This window comes from Dermacentor variabilis, chromosome 1 (genome assembly GCF_050947875.1).
Source record: "Dermacentor variabilis isolate Ectoservices chromosome 1, ASM5094787v1, whole genome shotgun sequence".
Taxonomy (NCBI): Eukaryota; Metazoa; Arthropoda; class Arachnida; order Ixodida; family Ixodidae; genus Dermacentor; species Dermacentor variabilis.
In genome coordinates this window covers 170,159,650-170,178,045 of record NC_134568.1, presented here as the reverse complement: position 1 = coordinate 170,178,045, position 18,396 = coordinate 170,159,650, and the positions used below count along the sequence as shown (strand labels likewise).

Genomic DNA, 18,396 nt, shown 5'->3' with positions numbered 1-18,396 from the left:
CTCTTACCGTGAGAAGATGTGTGGTAAGCCAGAAAAAACACAGTAATGAAAGATTGACAACGCTGCCTTTAAGTGCTCGCACCATTCGCCATGACATCTTTGGTTTTGGTGGCGTACCTGCTTGGGCCTAGTTAACTTTTTATTGCTAAAGACTTACTACAAGGCAAGGACTGAACTTAGCAAGGTTCAAGAACTTTTACTGAGCCACAATGGCCCACACACAAAAAAAAATGCTTTGAAATACATAAAATCACACACTGTGCAAAATTTAATAAACTAAACTTTGGCCTTCATTTTCTCTTCTAATAATCAACCTATTGCGATGAAATTTATAGTTTTGAAAGAATACTTGATCAGTCTAAATTCATTTACTGTTTCTCTTTAGTGTTCGTTTAACCCATTCCGAAAAGTGATGAAGTGCAAACGAATATGATAGGCACTCTCACTGCAGTTGTCACCTCATTACCCGCAACATTTCTAAGACTTCTGCAGCCCTCAGTCTAGCCTGTGCTCATAATCTCTGTCTGCAGTCACCGATGAGCCACTCTTACGAACATACCAGCATAGCGGCAATCTTCTCCCGGTGGTTTGCTGCCCACCACCAGCAGCAAGTATTTTACAGGGCCTTGGTTGTTAGGCTTAACTAATGCTGCTTTGGCAGGTGTTGATTGCCATAGTACGGCTTGGTGCTGAGTCAATGGAGATCTATTTGTAGCAGCCACATGGCTCTTGGAAAGCCTAGAAGCAAGCTCTCCAGCAGAAGTTAATGTGCACGGGACAACCTGAATGGCACCAACTGTCTGCATGGCAGCCATTTTTCCGACATTGTGTGCATTGATTACATCCGAAAAATTTAGCAACACACAGTGCAATGTCCAAAACTTATATCACCATTATGCATTGATTCAATAGAAAATGTGGCAGTGCCGTAGGGATGTTTGAGTTATCGAGCAGGTCTGAAGAATCAGTTGGCGACGGTAACATGGAGGAAAGAAAAAAACTAGGAGGGAGTGTCACGCCAGGCGTCCAGCCTCACCAAGGCAATCCCCTCTGGTGCTGTTATCTCCCTGCTTTCACTTGGGGAATCATAGGAAATGTGCACATTGCACTTTGAACTTTGAGAACACCACACCGTGTGTGGCTTGGTTCGTGGTAGGCTTGAGTGCTTCTGGCCACCAGAGTTGCTGCCACTTCTTCCGACCCATGCTGCTTGCTTTCTGCTTGCCGCATTTGATGCCTTTAGTTCGCGGCCTCAGTATGCGGAAGCATTGTCACTGTTGCAACGCCAACACTCTGGAGCATCCACATGATTATCCGTGCATTACAACTTCCTAGTGAACATGCGAGTGGCGCAGAGGACAAGCAGGTGACGGACACAGCGCAGCCACAAAAGACAACTAGGAAATACTGCTTGCCATCACATGCTTTGGTGCTTTTCCCATGATTCCTTCTTTTTATTTTTTATTGCACTCCCTCCTAGGGTATTTCTTTTCCTTTTATATATGTATGTATATATACACACACACACACAGTTGATTCTCATTACAATATACCCTGATAATCTGACAAAAGACATCCATTTTATCCGAAGTCCGTAATACCCTAATTGCCTCACTTCCGAAACTTTCATCGCGATGTCTAACTACTTTATTGCAAAGAGTGAGTGACGAATGTCCAAAGTAAAAAACAAACAAAAAAAGTCACAGTTTTGCCTGAAAGGCAAAGCATCGATTGCGATAGCAAATTAAGTAAGATAAGCGCGAAAGCAGCAGCAAGTGAATTGACCTTCTTGCTGTCTCGCTTCAATGTGAACTAAACGTCGAAAGCACAGTGCCTACGAAGCTACCAGCACTGACCGCACTTTGTCTAAATCGGAGATCTCCTTCAATATACGGTGCCTGCACGGGTGCGCAATTGTCCACATTGTCCACATCACAGATCGCTTTCAAGATACGGCAGCTGTGCCGTAAGCAGCAGCCACCGGAGTAGTAACTCTCTCTCTCTCTCTCTCTCTCTCTCTCTCTCTCTCTCTCTCTCTCTCTCTCTCTCTCTCTCTCTCTCTCTCTCTCTCCCCCCCCTCCCCCTGACTCGCACGCGAACGAAGACTGGGCGTTTCAGCCCCGCATTTTTTTCTCTTGCACTCGATGTTGAGCCACGATCATCGGCTGACCCTTGCAAGACAGTTGTCAGTCCATGTTGACACGGCAAAAAATTTCCGCTCATTTTGTCCACTGTAGCCGATAGTCCGTTGTAGCAGGGTCCATTAAAAGCTAACTTCGTTGCATTAATAAAATAGGTAGAATAAACTAAGGCTGAAATGTAGTCTGTTATATCCTAAAGTCTGTTGTATGCAGGCCCGTTGTAAAGAGCATAGAATGTGTATATGTGTGTGTGTGTACAACTAAACCGCAATATAACAAAGTCACTAAAATAGGCAGTTTGCTTCGTTACTTAAAATTTTGTTATATTGAAATTTGGCACAGCAAATGATGTACAGTAAAATTATGCTACAGTCGCCGGCCAATTTTCCGGACCTCGTGAGGACCGAAAAATTTGTTCGGCCAAAAAGACTTATTGGGTAGGCTTAGAACGGCTTAAAAATATCTCTAGTAATGCCCTGCCTCATACTAGGCTTGGAGGAGATCAGATTTGCATGGATTTGCACAAGAGTGACGTCTCCATATGCAGTTGCCAAGAGCATCACCGTGGTTGCAATCTCTGCAACAGAGATTGCCATGGAGATTGAAAAAAACAAGCCACATTTCTTCACACCACTTGGCTCTGGCAAAGACACAGGAGGTGGCGCCGAGCACATGAATGCAAAGCCGCACACACACACACACTATGATGCGACATCTCCAAGACAAATTTGCTCTGTGGACACACCACATGCAAAATGGTAACCAAAACTTTAAGAAAGGAGGGAGGGGGGGTTCTGCCCCAATTGATTATGATGGTTGTGCTGACCGGAAAAAAATAAACGTCTCCTGTAGCTTTTTGTCAGTCAAGGAAGAGTGGGCATGGCCTTCGAGACTGAAGGATATCATGCGCTCTCTATTGATAGCGTTCGTCTCCCAATCTTCAAGGCTATAAAGTGGGCAACTGGAAGTCGAGCCAGCAGAATATCCAACATGGAGGCCTCCAAGAGCGGGTAGCATGGCTTGGAATAAGTGATTTAGTTTGTAAAATTGATTGTGCAATTGCATTAGCTCTATGGGAACCCTGACAGTGCATTTATTAAGTCCAGAATATCCATCAAGTTCGAATTTTTGTAGTCCAAAAAATTTGTCAGCTACTGTATGTGGTCAACAAAATTCTCTAGTACAACACTTTTGCTTGTCAATATCATAACTGCAGTTATTTAATGTTGTGCTGGAGAGGCATTCTGTAAGAGTCCACTAGGTGTACTCTTACAGAATACCTCCCCTGAAGGAAAGATAGCTGCTCGACATGTTGGACCCTCCTGCATGCCACAATTCCTTCAGGCACCAAAAAGAGCTGCTCACTGGACACACTAGTGCCTGGTACTAGAAAGTATCCCTTCACAAGCCACACTCTAAAAAAAAAAAAAAGTTGGCACCCTTCTGGGGCGTATCTTGTACCACAGCAATAATCATCATCTGCCTTGCTTGCGTTTCGTTGATTCATTATTGTTGTGGGACAAGAAAAGCCCCAAAGGGTGCAAATCTTTTTAAGAATGCAGGCCAACAGTGGGCACCATGCTTACACAACCACTCATGTGGATCTTCTTTTTGGCCCAAAATTTCATCATGCACATATCTTTCAACCTTTCCTTGTGGCAGTGAAAATTGCTGCCAGAAGCAAGTGAAAATTTCTGCATGTTGATTGACTAATCTAGCTCTTGGAGCATGCTGGTATACTCAACTACTTTATAACGAAGATCTGAAAATGTTGCCAAGCTTGCTACTTGGTGAAATTTGTAGTTTGGAAACCATGTTAGGCATTTAGCCAGATTAGTAGTAGACAGAGGTTTCCACCTAGTGGGTGGTGTTGTCCAGATGCGTGATTGGAATGCATTATGTAACCGCGCAAATGACAAGGGACGAAGAAGGAAACACACACAGGACAAGTGCGGACAAGCGTGTTTCCTTCTTCGTCCGTTGTCGTTTGCGCGGTTACATAACGCATTCTAATATCGACCACCAACTGTTAAATACAGATGCAGGAAGAGGCAGCACAGTATGAGTACTTGAGCTGATAATGTCAGGTAGCCATAAACACCAGCAAAGGCCCATGACAGTCCTCTTATTACTTTTGATATGCTTCACTGCGTGGCAAATGTGCTTCACCGCACGCACGCAAGCACACACACACACACACACACTGAATGTAAATGAGCTCTTCGTTTGGTTTGTCTTTGCACTGAGCTGTGTTAATGGCAATGCAACTTGCTCACCAAAACCAAAACTGTCAGTTGTACATTCTCACATTTGTATGCGTTCATTTCAAATGCTTAATTCTAACAAAACCAAATATCAAATAGCATATTATTCAATCGAATGTTTGAAAATATCAAATGTTCACATAAGAGACTACACGGGTGTGCATATTTTGCTTAAAATGTTTGAAGAAAAAAATTTTACACCTGCCGCTGCACTGTTCTTGCTGAAAGTTTACAGAAAAATCTAATTTTGAAGTCTACATCATTCAGTGTAACACTTGACACAGTTAATTGCCTGGTCTTTAAGAAAAAATGGAGTTGCCTTCATTTATAGAGATGCAAGCTGCTACCAAGACAGCTCTAGCATACATGGTCTGTTCTGAAAGTAGTAGGACTGGTTTTTTCCTGGGCGAACGGGCCGATGAGAGGCGGTCTGCGCGCACAGGATCGGTGAAGCGGGATGTTGGGAACGCTGGGGAAAATTGGCAGTCAGCTCTTGGCCGTTCAAAAGAGCAGGTCGCTTGTACTGTGAACCCCTGTCGAAACACCTCGTCACGGAGAATCATGGAGTGTTTACTGGATCAGTGACACGCAATCAAATTTTGTGTAAAGCTTGGTAAAATGGGCAAAGAGACTCACGACATGACTAAGGAGGCCTACGGTGATGCTACCATGGGTAGATCAGGTATTTTTGAGCGGCACAAGCTGTTCTGCCAAGGTAGGGAAAGAGTGGAAGACAACCACTCCGGACACGCTTCGACCAGCAAGACCAACGAAAATGTGTCGCGAGTGAAAAATTTACTGAACAGTGATCGTAGGATGAGTATCAGAATGATTGCTGATGACTTGAGCATTCCTCAAACCAAAGTTTTTGAGATCCTGACTGAAAACTTAGCCATGAGGAAATTGTGCGCGAAGTTTGTGCCGCGAGTGATTGTCAGAGAAGCAAAAGGCCAACCGGAAAGCGATCTGCCAGGATCTTCTTCATCATGTGAATGAAGACCCCGACTTTTTGGACAATGTAGTGACCGGTGACGAGACGTGGGTGTTTGATTACGACCCGGAGGGCAAGCGGCAGAGCTCAGAATGGCACACCCCTTCTTCCCCACGCCCCAGGAAAGCACGAATGAGAAAATCTAAGCAAAATTCCATGCTCATTTGCTTTGTTGATCGACATGGAGTCATGCACAAAGAGTTCGTACCACCCGAACAACCAGTTAATGCACTTTTACGTGGAAGTCCTCAAAAGACTACGAAAACGCACTGTTCGTGTCCGCCCAGCCATCGCCAACAATTGGTGGCTGCACCATGATAATTCGCCGAGCCACATAGCGTTCCGCGTAGTGGGGTATCTTGCCCAGCACAAGGTGGCAACGCTGCCTCAGCCCCCCTACAGCTCCTACTTGGCCCCACCAGACTTTTTTCTATTCCCGAGAATAAAATGGACGCTCAAGAGGAAGCATCACGGATCGGTAGAGGCGGTTCAACAGGCCACGACGAGGGAGCTAAACAGCATTCCGGTCCAGGCGTTCCTGGAGGTGTACAGAAACTGTAAAACTCGTTGGCAGCAGTGTGTAGATGTGGAAGGGTGCTACTTTGAAAAATTCTAATCGTTTGTACTATTCTCACGAATAAAATTGTTTTTAAAAAATTAGTCCTACTACTTTCAGAACAGACCCTGTAAACTTATGTCACATTCTACTGGCAGCTGCAGGAATCAGCTGTTCAAGGAGGGTTACCACGTGTTTCAGAAGAGCACGCAACACGTGGCAACCGTCCCTGAAAGACAATTTTCTGCAGCTGCAGGCAGACGGGTGACACAAGTTTATGCTAGTGTTGTTTTCATAGCAGCCATTTTTCTCGTAAATAAAAGTAGTTTCTTATTCTTTTATTTAAAAAGCAGGCAATAACTATGCCAAGTGTTACGCTGAGTGATGTAGACTCCACATACAATCTCTATGCGAAATTTTAGCTAGAACAGTGCAGCAGTAAGTGCGAAATCATTTTTCGAACATTTTAAGCAAAATGTGTGAATCTCTGTATTTAAATTTGATGCTAGCTGTTTAATTGTGAAGTTGGCAACTTTGGTAGCTGCTTCACTAAATGGGCCTTCTCATTTCCTCATCCTTTTATCACTGCATTATTCCATGAATAATTCCAATTAAGTGGATAGCATCAATGCATACAAGAAAAATGTCTCTGTTTTAGAGCTGCTGGTGAACTGGCTGGAAGGAGTCGAGAGAGTGATGAGAGGTTTCCCCACAGAAGTCTTCGTGAAGTAAGTATTGTTGCTACTGCATGGTTTTTGGCGGGAAGTTTTTGTTGTTTAGCAGGAGTTCTAAATTGCTTTTAACGAAGTAATTTTGGCTCCAGGGGGAATAATATCAAGGTTTTATGGCAGCATCAAACCAACTCCTGCAACCTACTTTATGAGTAGGGGCGTGCGAATATCGAATAGTAGATTTTGAATTGAATATCTAAAAATGTTTCACAAAATTTAATGCTTACAAATTTTAAGCAAGAAGGTATGCTGCTGCACATGCTTGTGAGTCTCCTAGCATTGCATAACAAGAATGTAGCAAATTATCAGTGACTTCGGTACTGTGGGGTCTCAGACATGCTCTTGGGACAAAGGAACGACAACACAATAGTGCAGACAATCACAAGGGCAGCTGAATTATTACCGATAGACCATGCTGATGGGTGCGCGACAAATTGAGGAAGTCCAACCCACCACCACAGGATATTGAGCACCCATGCTGGACACCAACACCTACTCATTCGTGTGTACAGTCACGCGGACGGTGTCGCATTCGAATGGTCAAGTTCGCCCATCCCGGTGTCCCGCTCCGAAGCCTTTCTCTGGACGGTTACGCAAAGCACATCAGCGCATGTATGATCCGTCCACGCAGGTTACTGGCCCTAAGCCAAAGTGAAACAGATTACTCCCTTTTGGGACCAAGTAATCCCACAATTAGGTGGTGTCAGCAGTGCAACACTCGCGCCATCTCGTATTAGTCCGCAACCACACCGACCGCCACTGGCGCAAAGCCACAGGGCGAAGCCGGATTAGAGAAGATGCAAGCCATGCAGGGAAAACAATATCAGGGGACGTGTGAAAGTCGAGCATCCTTACAGTTCATAGAAATCAAGATGCAGTCGAATCTCGATAATTCGAACTCGAATGGGCCTGAAAATTTGTTCGAATTAAAAGGAGGACTTGTCGAAGTACTCGTGCACCATAGCACGATGCTCGAACGGTGCGAGTTGTGAAATATTGCGGCGCGCAAGTGCACAGCAAGCGAGGACCATGAATCTGGCCATGCCGGCCCCAAATCTCACTTCTCGATAACCACAGAAAACGAAATTTAGAGGCGCAGGCTAAGCTGCCGCTGGGCCGGTGGCGCCGACATGAAGGCGGGTGCGCGTGGTGACTATTGAAGGAGAGGGAGTTACGAGGGAGTTGAGAGCCAGTGTGAGGGGAGCGCAGTCGCGAGGAGGGGTGGGAAGGAAGCGGATTTCCTTTCCCACCAGCTTGATGGATGGCACTAATTACCTCTGGCGCCTAAGACTGGCACCGAAGCGGCAAAGTTGCTTTCTGCTGCATGCTCGCGTGCTTCTTCCTTCATCTGCTGACAGATCAGCACTGCGTTTAGGTTCTTTGTCCTATGTTCTTAACATGTCATGTCTTATGAAAATGACGAGGTCATTGCCCTTGATCATAGTCTTGTTGGTGGGCTCCCTTCTGTTGCGGCATCGCCGTGTGCAAAATATGAGGAGAATGAGGTCGTGGGTGTCGCCTTCGCGTCACCCACGACCTCATTCTTGTTGTACTTCTTGTTGTACAGAATCGGATGTGGCGCACTGTCTTTGATGACCTTTCCATCGGGACGTCACAGTTTAGACTCATCATTGTAAAGAAAGTCGCAGTTTCACCCAAAAGACGAAGCATCGATTGTGATAGCAAATTAGTGGACAGCTATACGAAGCAAGGGTAATAGTTTTATCGGCAGTATAAACTTTTAAACGTAGGCGTACTAACTAAATTAACAAGCATGGTGTCACGTGCGCACAAGCAAACGTGAACACATCTCACTCACTGACTGCGGATAGTCGCTATCAAAATGCTGGCATGAGGAAATGCGGCAGCAGCAGTGAATGAAGTGACATTCATGCTGTCTATCACTTCGACGCAAAATTAGCGCTGCAGACACGCAGCATGCACAAAGCTACGGGCTGCCGACCCACCTAGACTCTGCCTCCAACACAGATCGCTCTCGAGATACAGCCATGCAACCTCATGCAGCCGCCACATGCGCAGTTGCAGGCAGAATAAAATGCCGCCCCCTCCCCCCAGTGCCTCGCAACGTTGGGTGCCTCACGCGACGGAAGACAGCGCGCTTCCTCCCGGCTTCGTCTTTTTCGCGTGGGAAAGATTGAGCCCCAATGTCGGCTCCCCTCGCACGCTTTCACTCGCTCATGCAGCGTAGGTTGTGCGGCGATGGTGTTATCGCACTTGGATATGGAACCGCGTACACAGCAATGAGGGGTCTCTCATAAGTTTTTCCTCTATGACGGGGCCAGAGCAATGCTGGCCGGAGGTGCCGCCGTGTGATTGGCACACTGCTGAGAGTATTGTCGGAGTGCGGTATGTTCGAATAAGCCGTTCATAATGCTAGTGCATTCAAATTACTGGGTGTTTTCGCACATTGAAATACACATAACTTTGACAGGACCACAGCCTCAGTTCAAATAAACCGAAAGTTCAAACTAAGCTTGTTCGAATGAACACGATTCGTCTGTATACACCATGGTCTACTGTTATTAAAGGGAGCACCAACTGAATATGCCGGCACTGATTACTGTTCTAGGCTATAAAGGTCTAGGAAATATTTTTTATCAAGAGAATTTCAGTTGAATAGAATCAAGTGCTTTCGTTTTCCTCAAAAACTAATGAATTAGTGACATTGTGATGTACTGAATAATTTTTATTTATTCCCATGGAAAGTTCTTTCTTTCCAGTTTTTGGTGATATGGGGTGTTTTATGGCGCAAGGGCCTTTCCAGTTTTTCAGCAAAATTAGAAGAGCTACATCAACTTTACGGCTGTTGGGTTATCGTAAGGCCAATCTGCGTGACAGACGAAAGGACTGCGCGTCACACAACTCGATCACCACTGCGCGCGTAGCCAGCACCAACGGTAAAGAGCAGGCACCATCTGCACCATTTCGTTGTAAAGTTCGGCATGATTTTTCACCTGTCAAAGAATCTTAAATGTGGAGGTTCACGGCAAGTATGCGATGCTTGCTACCCTCTCCCTCCTCCTCCTCGATCGTCCGCCGTATCCTGCTTTCGTTTCCGAGGCGGTTTGGCAGCTTTCTGTGTGTTGTGCAGCTGCTGCGAATAGATCTGCGTCGATTCAGTACCAAACTGTAACTTTAGTCACCAACACCCTATGAAGCAGCACCGATTAAGCCTAATGCTAGGCAATGTGGCCACAGTATGTGTGGTCATGACGAAAATTCACCGCTGGACGATGTAACAGGCCGCAAGCTGTCGCGGAATGCTTACCGGTAATATGTTTGTACGGGTGGCTCATCAGTTAGTGTTCCCAAGATAATACGTGCGGGTTAGATCAGTGGCTGTGGAAGCAACGATGAAATTCGTTGGCGCGTATCCAACAGGATCTGCTTGCCCATCGGCAGCCAATCGGCCCAATCTTCGCACATACATTCACACTTCCTGAATTACGCGCTGCTTTCATTGCAGTTCTCTCTGTCTGCGTCTCATTAATCACTTAGATCGGACCTGTTGACCCAGCCAAACTTTGTACCAACGGAAGCAGCGACGCTCTGCGAATTGCGGCGTTCGGGCGCTGTGTTTGTGATCTCCGCATTGGCCTGCGTCAGGGAGCGCTCACAGTGACAGTCCGTTAAGGCGCGTTTGTAGTCCCGTTTGTCACTGTACATCGTTATGCTGCGCCGCTTGTGCTGCGCCAGCCGAAATGCTGTGCCCTCTATTGGCCACGAGATCGAGCTGGCTGAACCACAGATAGTGTGGATTGCGCTGCACATCATCTGCTAGGCACTACATGTTTACATGTGCGTGTAAGGCGTAAATAGCGTTAAAGGCTGCTTCTTGCATGGCTGTAGCACAGTCATAAATGCTGATCTACATTTTTTGGCGTTGTACAAAAGCAATTAGTGTTGTGCTGTCATCTTTGCGCTGTAGTAAGATCAGTGACTGCCCATGTCGAGCATGTAGTGTGTGATTGTCACACAGTGTGCTCACCACAATCATATCAATTTTATTATTGCTTTATGTTTCGAGAACTTTTTCTACCTTGTTTTAATTGCATGAAGTGGTAGCAGCGAGACGGGAATACCGTGCTAAATAGTGACTCATCACAGTGTGTTGATCACTCCAAAAACTGTGATGCCACAAAACATGAAAGGTGTGGTATGAACATCACTCAAAGCAGTAAAAGAATGAGTCGTAAGCGTGCACTCATATCATATCGCATCATACACTTTGTATTACGAAAACTACATTATGATAATTGTGATAATCGCATGACTCTCGCTTACTGGTTATGCAATCAGATATGTTCTTTTAATATGTGGTGGTTTTGATGCCACTACGCGAATTAATTTTACCTCACAATTAAGTCACACTTTTTTGTACTTTGATTTGCTGCTACAATAGAAAAGCTAAAATGTGGCATTATACGAAGATCATGTGTGACACGGCAGTCTCTAGATGGAGGATGTCATAACACCGAGTTGAAAGGCGGCTGTTATAATTTCCTTTCGCTCTTCATTGTGGTGGTGTTAGCTTGATGCAAGGTTGTGGCCACTATTAGCTGAAGTAATACTACCTAATCAATAGCTCCCCAAATAATTACAACATTGTCACATCGCTGTCATGTGCGTAACCGTGCAAGGGCATTAAAATAATCTTGTCTGAAACAACCTGATGAACCTATACTAACGTACTGTCACAATATCCTAGCTTGCCCAAGTGAATTCGCAATATTTGCATTTCACAGGGAACAGCAAAAAACGAAAAGAAAAGGAGCTGTAGCGCACCAATTAACTTGCTACTTTACCTTCATTGTACAGGAATACCAACTTTTTTAAACCAGTGCAAGATTTGCACAGAATGCGGTATTAATAACTGGCGCAACAATATTAACAGTATAGGTGGAACGCAAGTGAAACATACACAAGAAGCCCTGAGAAACTGCTGAAACACAGGCTGTGTGGGTGAGTGCCAGTCCCCCATTGAATGACAGATGCTTCTTTCAAGTAAATGGAAACGTTGTGCACATCTTGTGCAAAAATGTGGCATTGGAGGTCAATATAAGATGAGCTCACTGCAGTCAGCAAGTTTCATTAGCAGAAAATCAGGCCAAATTGTTCACAGCGGAATGCCGACGCATACATTTCAATCCGCGCTGTTGACCACCCGTCCACACTAACAAGGCAACAGTGCTGCCACCTGTAGTTCGATCCCGCAGCAAATACTACGACGCGCACGCCATCGCCTGCTCTCTTCGGAGCATGTGTAGAACGATCCACAACCTGCGCGCCGCTTTGAACGGCTGTCTGCAACTAGGTGAAGCGAGAGTGCTCTAGTGAAGCAGTGACATGGGCGCATTTTTTGTTTGCACAATGCATTGTGGGTCAGCACAGTCACCATGACCAACGCACGGATGCAGCAAGAGCCATCTCAATGTCGGGCACATTGGAGCACATTGGGCACATCCGGTTACATTGGCTGCGCCAGTACGTCGAACTATACTATATATGTCCCCGCCAATATGACATTGCATATGCGCACGCACGCTCACAATACGTTGGACTAAATACGCGCCTCTGCTGTGTTAGCCGAGGACCCTTCTGCAGTCTGCTTGGCGCTCCCTCCTTTTGTTTTGAAAACGCAGTGAAACACTTGCTTGGGTGGCATCGAGTACGTGAGGCTCCACAATGCACGCAACACTATGCACCTAACATCTTGAATATTAGAAAAATCGAATAGTAGATATTCGATTCGATTCGTTGATGTTCAATTATTCTCATACCCCTAGTTATAAGCGGTCTACACTGTATACAGTAAAGCCTTGTTATTTCGACCGTCATTAATTCGAAAATTCTGATAATTTGGACTCGTCCTTTGGTGCCATCGGGTATACGCATTACTTATTGGAATCGAACTCTTGTTAATTTGGATGTATTTGGCCACACACCCGTTAACTGGACAACTCTCAGAGCGAGTAAATGTGCAATGTAAGAGAGCAAAAGCAACGCTAACGTCCAACCGAAACAGAGTGCTGGAATCTGCATTGCCATAGTCGTTGGCAGAACTCTTACCTGAACGCCGGAATGCTTTGTGCCTATTTGTGCCATTATAGCCTTTATTCTTGTGTTTACTGCCGCGCATAATACCGCATTGACCACGTGCCTTCATAACTGCGTACACATAATCCATGATCGCATCGATAGCAACCGCAGTTTCGTGCGCATCATTTGTAGCAAACAGCAGTTCCGTTTAGACTCTGTGAGCACGTCAGCCACATGCCTTCAGAACTGCATGGTCGCTATCCATGATCACGTCAGTAGGGACCGCATTTTTGTTTGCAGTGGTTGGCAAACGGTAGTTTAATTTTGACTTACTGCTGTATGGCTGCACGCGTGATGTTAAAAATACGCTAAAGCTGCTGAGGATGAATAGCGCCAGCCACATCCTGATGGACGAGCCATCTGTTGGCGACTAGCTCACTAGCGGAAAAATAATCTGAATGTGTGCACGGTAGTAAAATGCGTGTCTCGAATGAAGATGCACACCACAGCCGCACTGCAAAGAAAGTCAGCTTTCGCCACTACAAGTGCTAATCACTCACGAGACAATGAGAATTGCAGATTCTGCTTTTGTGCAAAATAGAAACAGGATTTGCTGATTCATTCAGTAAATAAAAAGCGTGCTCATTTAGTAAACAGTTGTTATTTTCTTGATACCCTTGATAATTTGACATTTGGTAAATTCAGACATTTTTCACGGTCCCAGGAAATCCGAAATAACTAGGTTTTACTGTATTTTGAGGCATGTGTAAACAATTTTGCTTCGCTATAACCTGTGCCATGTCAGATCCCAAATTTTGGGTTTTGTTATAGCAGGAGAAACTCCATTGAATTAAAGCATGATCAACCAAATTTCAGATTTATTTCTTCATGTCCCATAATTTGTTATATTCTTGTTCGTTATATGGAGCTTTGACTGTAACAGACCATTCTTCTCACTTAGTTTTGTCTGTGTATATTATTCCTACAACAAATTCTGCTTTTAATAAACTCTGCTATAACAGACTATCAGCTACAATGGACAAAATTTTGGGCAAATTTTGACGAGGTGGTACATATACAATTTAATTAGCTGACGTGTGTGTGACAGTGCACTGCACAGAACTACTTCCTGCCACTTACAAAATGTGCGAAAATGTATTTTTTCTTCAGGAGCGAAAACACTAACAGCAAGCTTCTTGCTACAGCATGCAGTGTGACGACCCACTGGTAATGGAAGAGTTTTCGGGATGGACCATGCAACCGGCTCGCCGATGTCCAGCGCTGTCGGCTTAGTGCTGAGTTGCCCATAGGCCTAAGCACTTCGCTTCGAAGCCATAGCATACGCAGGGATGAAAGTGCTGCACAAATTGCGCCATCTTGCATTAAATCGTCGAGCTGTACCAGCCTGCTCCAAAACACTAATTTCAGTTAAAGTCACCAAATTTAGCAGGATGTACACGTTGAGTGACAAACACACAGCCATGGACATGTGTTGGCTTGCGCCTAGCCCTGCATTCCAAGCCTAAGCAATTTGCTTAAACGTCAATGTCTTAGGAGTGTGGGTGTGTTTCAATTGCATTTCAGTAGTAACTAGGCCGCAAGAAAGTTGAAACCGTTCTGTGCTATACAATGCATAATGAACATTTTATATGTGTTATGCGTTTGCGTATGCACGGACCAGCTGAAAATTATTTGAATCGGTGCTCATTTCATGGGGCAGTTGGGAAAAATGAATGAGATCATATAGTTTGCTCAGTGTAGCTCATCAGTTTCGTTATACATTTTAGCACTTGCTTTCGCGCTCTATTGGTAGATCTGCATCGATTAATGGGCGAACGCTGTGCATGGGATGTTCTAAATCTATTTCACACGTGCTGGTTACCGGGATCATAGTGCGTCTCACTGACAAATGACCTGCTTGCTTTACTGAAGCTTTTAGTCACAAATATCTAATTGCATTTGCTATTGTCACTGAAATTTGCACTCACGCTACACTATTTTCTGCGTGGCCACACCACACAAAATCATGGTTTCGCCTCCACAGAAAGCAAGGCGAGGATGTAAAGTTTTGTGTTTAGTCAACCTTAGCAGCCAAATGGTGGTCATAAATAAAAGTTTGGCGATAATGTGAACCTCCAAAATTGCGCTCGCGGCAATGATGTTGACAACGCAACTTAAGCAGATCGAGTCCAAAAATTTTTAATAAACTATCGTTTGGTGCACAAAATATTCGTTGCCGTTTTGCATTGGCCTAATGGTGCCTGTAGCAGAGCCGCGAATGAGCCTGAATGATCGAGCTTATTCAGAATATTTGTCGACTAAGCAGATCGGAAAGCCAGTGGACAGTTTTATCCCTTTGTTTTCAAAAATATCTTAGAGTTTCTTTCTCGGGAAGCGATGTGAAATACTGGCTGCTTGGCATTTATGCTGCAGTATTCTGCTATTTTGAGTGAAGGACGCCAATAATTAAATATTACCAGAGCGTATTACGCGAACATTGTTCGCTGTAGCTTGATGAGTGCTGTTCATGGTGGCCACTGTGAATATTTCTCGTTCATTGTGCATGAATACATTTAATTAGCTAACTGTTTTAATTTACCTAATGAATCAGATGTCAGTGAAAATGTTGTGGATGATGTTAAGAAATGACTGATAACAGCATTTAAAGCAACCTAGGATTCGTGGAGACCATTCTATTAGCGAAAAAGAAAGCCCATGAAATAAATTTTTAAAATTCACCGACAATTACGATACTCACTAATGCAAAGTTTGAGCACAGCTCTATACGTGTTTTCATTTCGCAATATATTGGCTGGAGAGGACAATCTGTCGCATGTGGCACGTTGCAAACAAAGCTCAGTGTGGCACAACTGCCTGGCTAATAGGGAGATTGCAAGAGCCAGTGTGTGGGTGAGGTGTGGGCGTAATTCACAGCAGCCGCCACAGACAGACCTCCGCTTATGCAATACTTTGTTTAGATATACGGTATCTGTGGACGCGCTCGCCGCATGCCTTATAAATGGGCGTCATTTGTGAACAGACAATGCACGTTACTCTGGCACCACCTCGTAACAGTCGTTGCTGCAGAGCCCGTTTTTGGCGGCACTACGCTTCTCACACTTTCACCATACCCTCCTCCGCTTTCCTCCTCGCACTCTCTTGGCTATCGCCTTCCTTCATACCCCGCTGGGCTCTGCATTTGTCCTTTCATCCTTTGCTGTGCTCGTTCACTCGGTTATGCCAACGACGCCAACGCTCAATGGGCAGTAATGGGCACCTACCCTAAGAGCTGTGCTCTAAAATACAATTTTAGAAAACCCACTGTGACCCTGACAACGCTTTTGCACGCCAAAGATTGCATCGATCCTTTACGCAAACCTCGTCGAACAGGGGCATTGGAAACGAACCTCCGCACTTTTTGCTCGACACAGCAGTTTTTGGCGTGCATCTTTAGTCTTTATCAAACTTTAGGTAGTGTGATCTTTTAACGGTTCGCTTTTCAAACCATTGCAAGATCGTGACCCAGGTTTGCACGTTTGTAACATACACAATGTATACTAGGTTATGACGTTTTCATGTGAGACTGCTTTTAGTACTGGTGTGGAGATGCATTGTCCTGTGGATTCTCTTTTTAAATTTCACAGGCTTTTTCTTGTTTTTTGTCGGAAAAAAGTATCACACAAGACCTAGGTTGCTGTATATGCTGTTATTGCTCATTTGTTGATGTATTCTATAACCTTTGCATTGGCACCTTATTGAATGAGTAAGGTAATAAATGTTAGCTCATTAAACCTAAATATTAGTTCCTCGTTCCCAATGGAACAAAAGAACGCAGCTAGCATTAACAAAAGCCTATCAACATAGAGTGGGCGCTGTTCACGGAAAGCCCTCGGTTATTTTTTTCTTTGCCACATTTAGTTGGCACATCCAATGTGTAACTCAATGGTGGTTTCCAAGAAACCCACATGGGTTTCCTTTCTAGCTTCATGCTACAATCGGGTAGATGACAACTTTTCCCTGTTATAAATTTTGCTTGCCTAGCGGGATTCCGCAGAACTGATTTGCTGCGACCTAATAATGTTCTGCAAAGTCAAATAAAGAAAGCTTTTTCTTCATCTGCCTGTATTTCACTCATATTTACCTTTACCAAGCTGCTCCAAGAAGCGTATTTACTGCTCTGAAACAGACAATTCATGCTCCAATACTTCTTTGGCCACTTCCATCCCTGCGTACAGCACTTCAAAAATAAACTCCAACGATGGCAAAATCCATCGATATAATCTGAGTGCTTTATTTCTCATTGCGTTAATTTGCACCAAAAGAAAAGAAAATGGGATGCTATTCACTGCCTCCAGACTGCAAAGCACATGATGTGGTCAAGCCATCTCACATGCAGTGCAGTGGACTGAGGCTCCAAGTTGAGCATGCCTCATATTGCAGCTCTCGTTCATGCTACAAGTTTGACAGTGGTCATCGCTTGTCACAAAAGATAAAATCATGGCATCAGTTTATTCTACAGTCCATTGTTTTGTGTGAAAAACAAACTGTAGCCTATGTTTATGTCACTGGCATTAGCTGGCCGCAATGACAGAAGTGTCGCTTGAACCTATTTTTTCACCAACGGGTAAATCTTGCCATTGTGCGGTAACCTTCATGCTCTTCTGCGAGGAAACAGCCATTTGTCGGTAGACAGAGGGTGCAGCGCCACTATAGTGTGGTTGTATGAATAGCATGGTAAATAGTTTATGTATTGACTTCTTATTCATTTTAGTTTCGTTGTTCTTCTTTTCCACATATTTTTTTTTTTTCATTGTTTATTGCAATCGCCTTCAGGTTCCCGTGATCAAAAACTATAGACAGCAGTTTATGCGAAGTTCTGACATTTCACTACATGCCACAATCCTGATTTTGGATGGAACAAACATCAGATGTAATGGACCTTTCTTGCCCTGCATGCAAGAAAGGTGTGAGTGCGAACCTTTCTTGGTGGATTATTATGATTCATTGTAACGAACACTTACTGTACCATGCTTTATGTGACTAGGCACATCCAAGCATGCTTGCTGAAAATGATATGTCACACCAACACTGCTGCTTTCAGTCCTCAATGAGTGATTGCAGCAAGATGGCATTATTATTAGTGTGCAGTTACAGGAATGATTTCTATGTTTTATGCAAAAGTTCGTAGCAGAAGCTTTTGTTTACAGTACATAGGATCCCCAGACCATCCAGTGCCATTGTGTTGTCACAAATGTTCTCATAGTCCTCACTACACTGCCTAGAAACTAAATTCAGTGTGAATTTTGTAAATAGACAACCGTTTTGCATACAAAATATCTGAAAGCATTATTATTGTTTCGAATTAAGATAGAAAATGTGAAAAGGGCATTTATCAGCAGGACTGAGGTAGGCTGGATAAACTGGAATGATATTTTTAGATACTTTGGGGTAAAAATATCCATGGATCCACCCAAGATCTATGGGATAAAAAGATGGTTAAAAAGTAGGGTTGTACGAATATTCGAAAATTTCTAATGTCATTGAATATTACATTTTTAATATTCTTATTTGTTTTGAAAACTAAGTATTTGTCACAATGTTTTAAATATTTGGTTTGATACTAATATTTGAAACAAATTGAACATATTGATGA

The 18,396-nt window shown here is 44.1% G+C and overlaps 1 protein-coding gene across 5 annotated transcripts in view; it reads left to right on the top strand.

The window, feature by feature from the left end:
• raskol (Ras GTPase-activating protein raskol) overlaps nt 1–18,396 on the top strand; it is a 199,175-nt gene that overhangs the window by 159,159 nt on the left and 21,620 nt on the right. For 4 of the 5 annotated variants that reach the window (XM_075699424.1, XM_075699434.1, XM_075699442.1 and 1 more), the window contains one exon: nt 6,611–6,680. In XM_075699424.1, the coding sequence (XP_075555539.1) occupies nt 6,611–6,680 (70 nt within the window). Of the gene's footprint in view, nt 1–6,610; nt 6,681–13,948; nt 17,837–18,396 lie in introns of those variants that run through there. The other variant, XM_075699459.1, reaches the window with a different exon arrangement.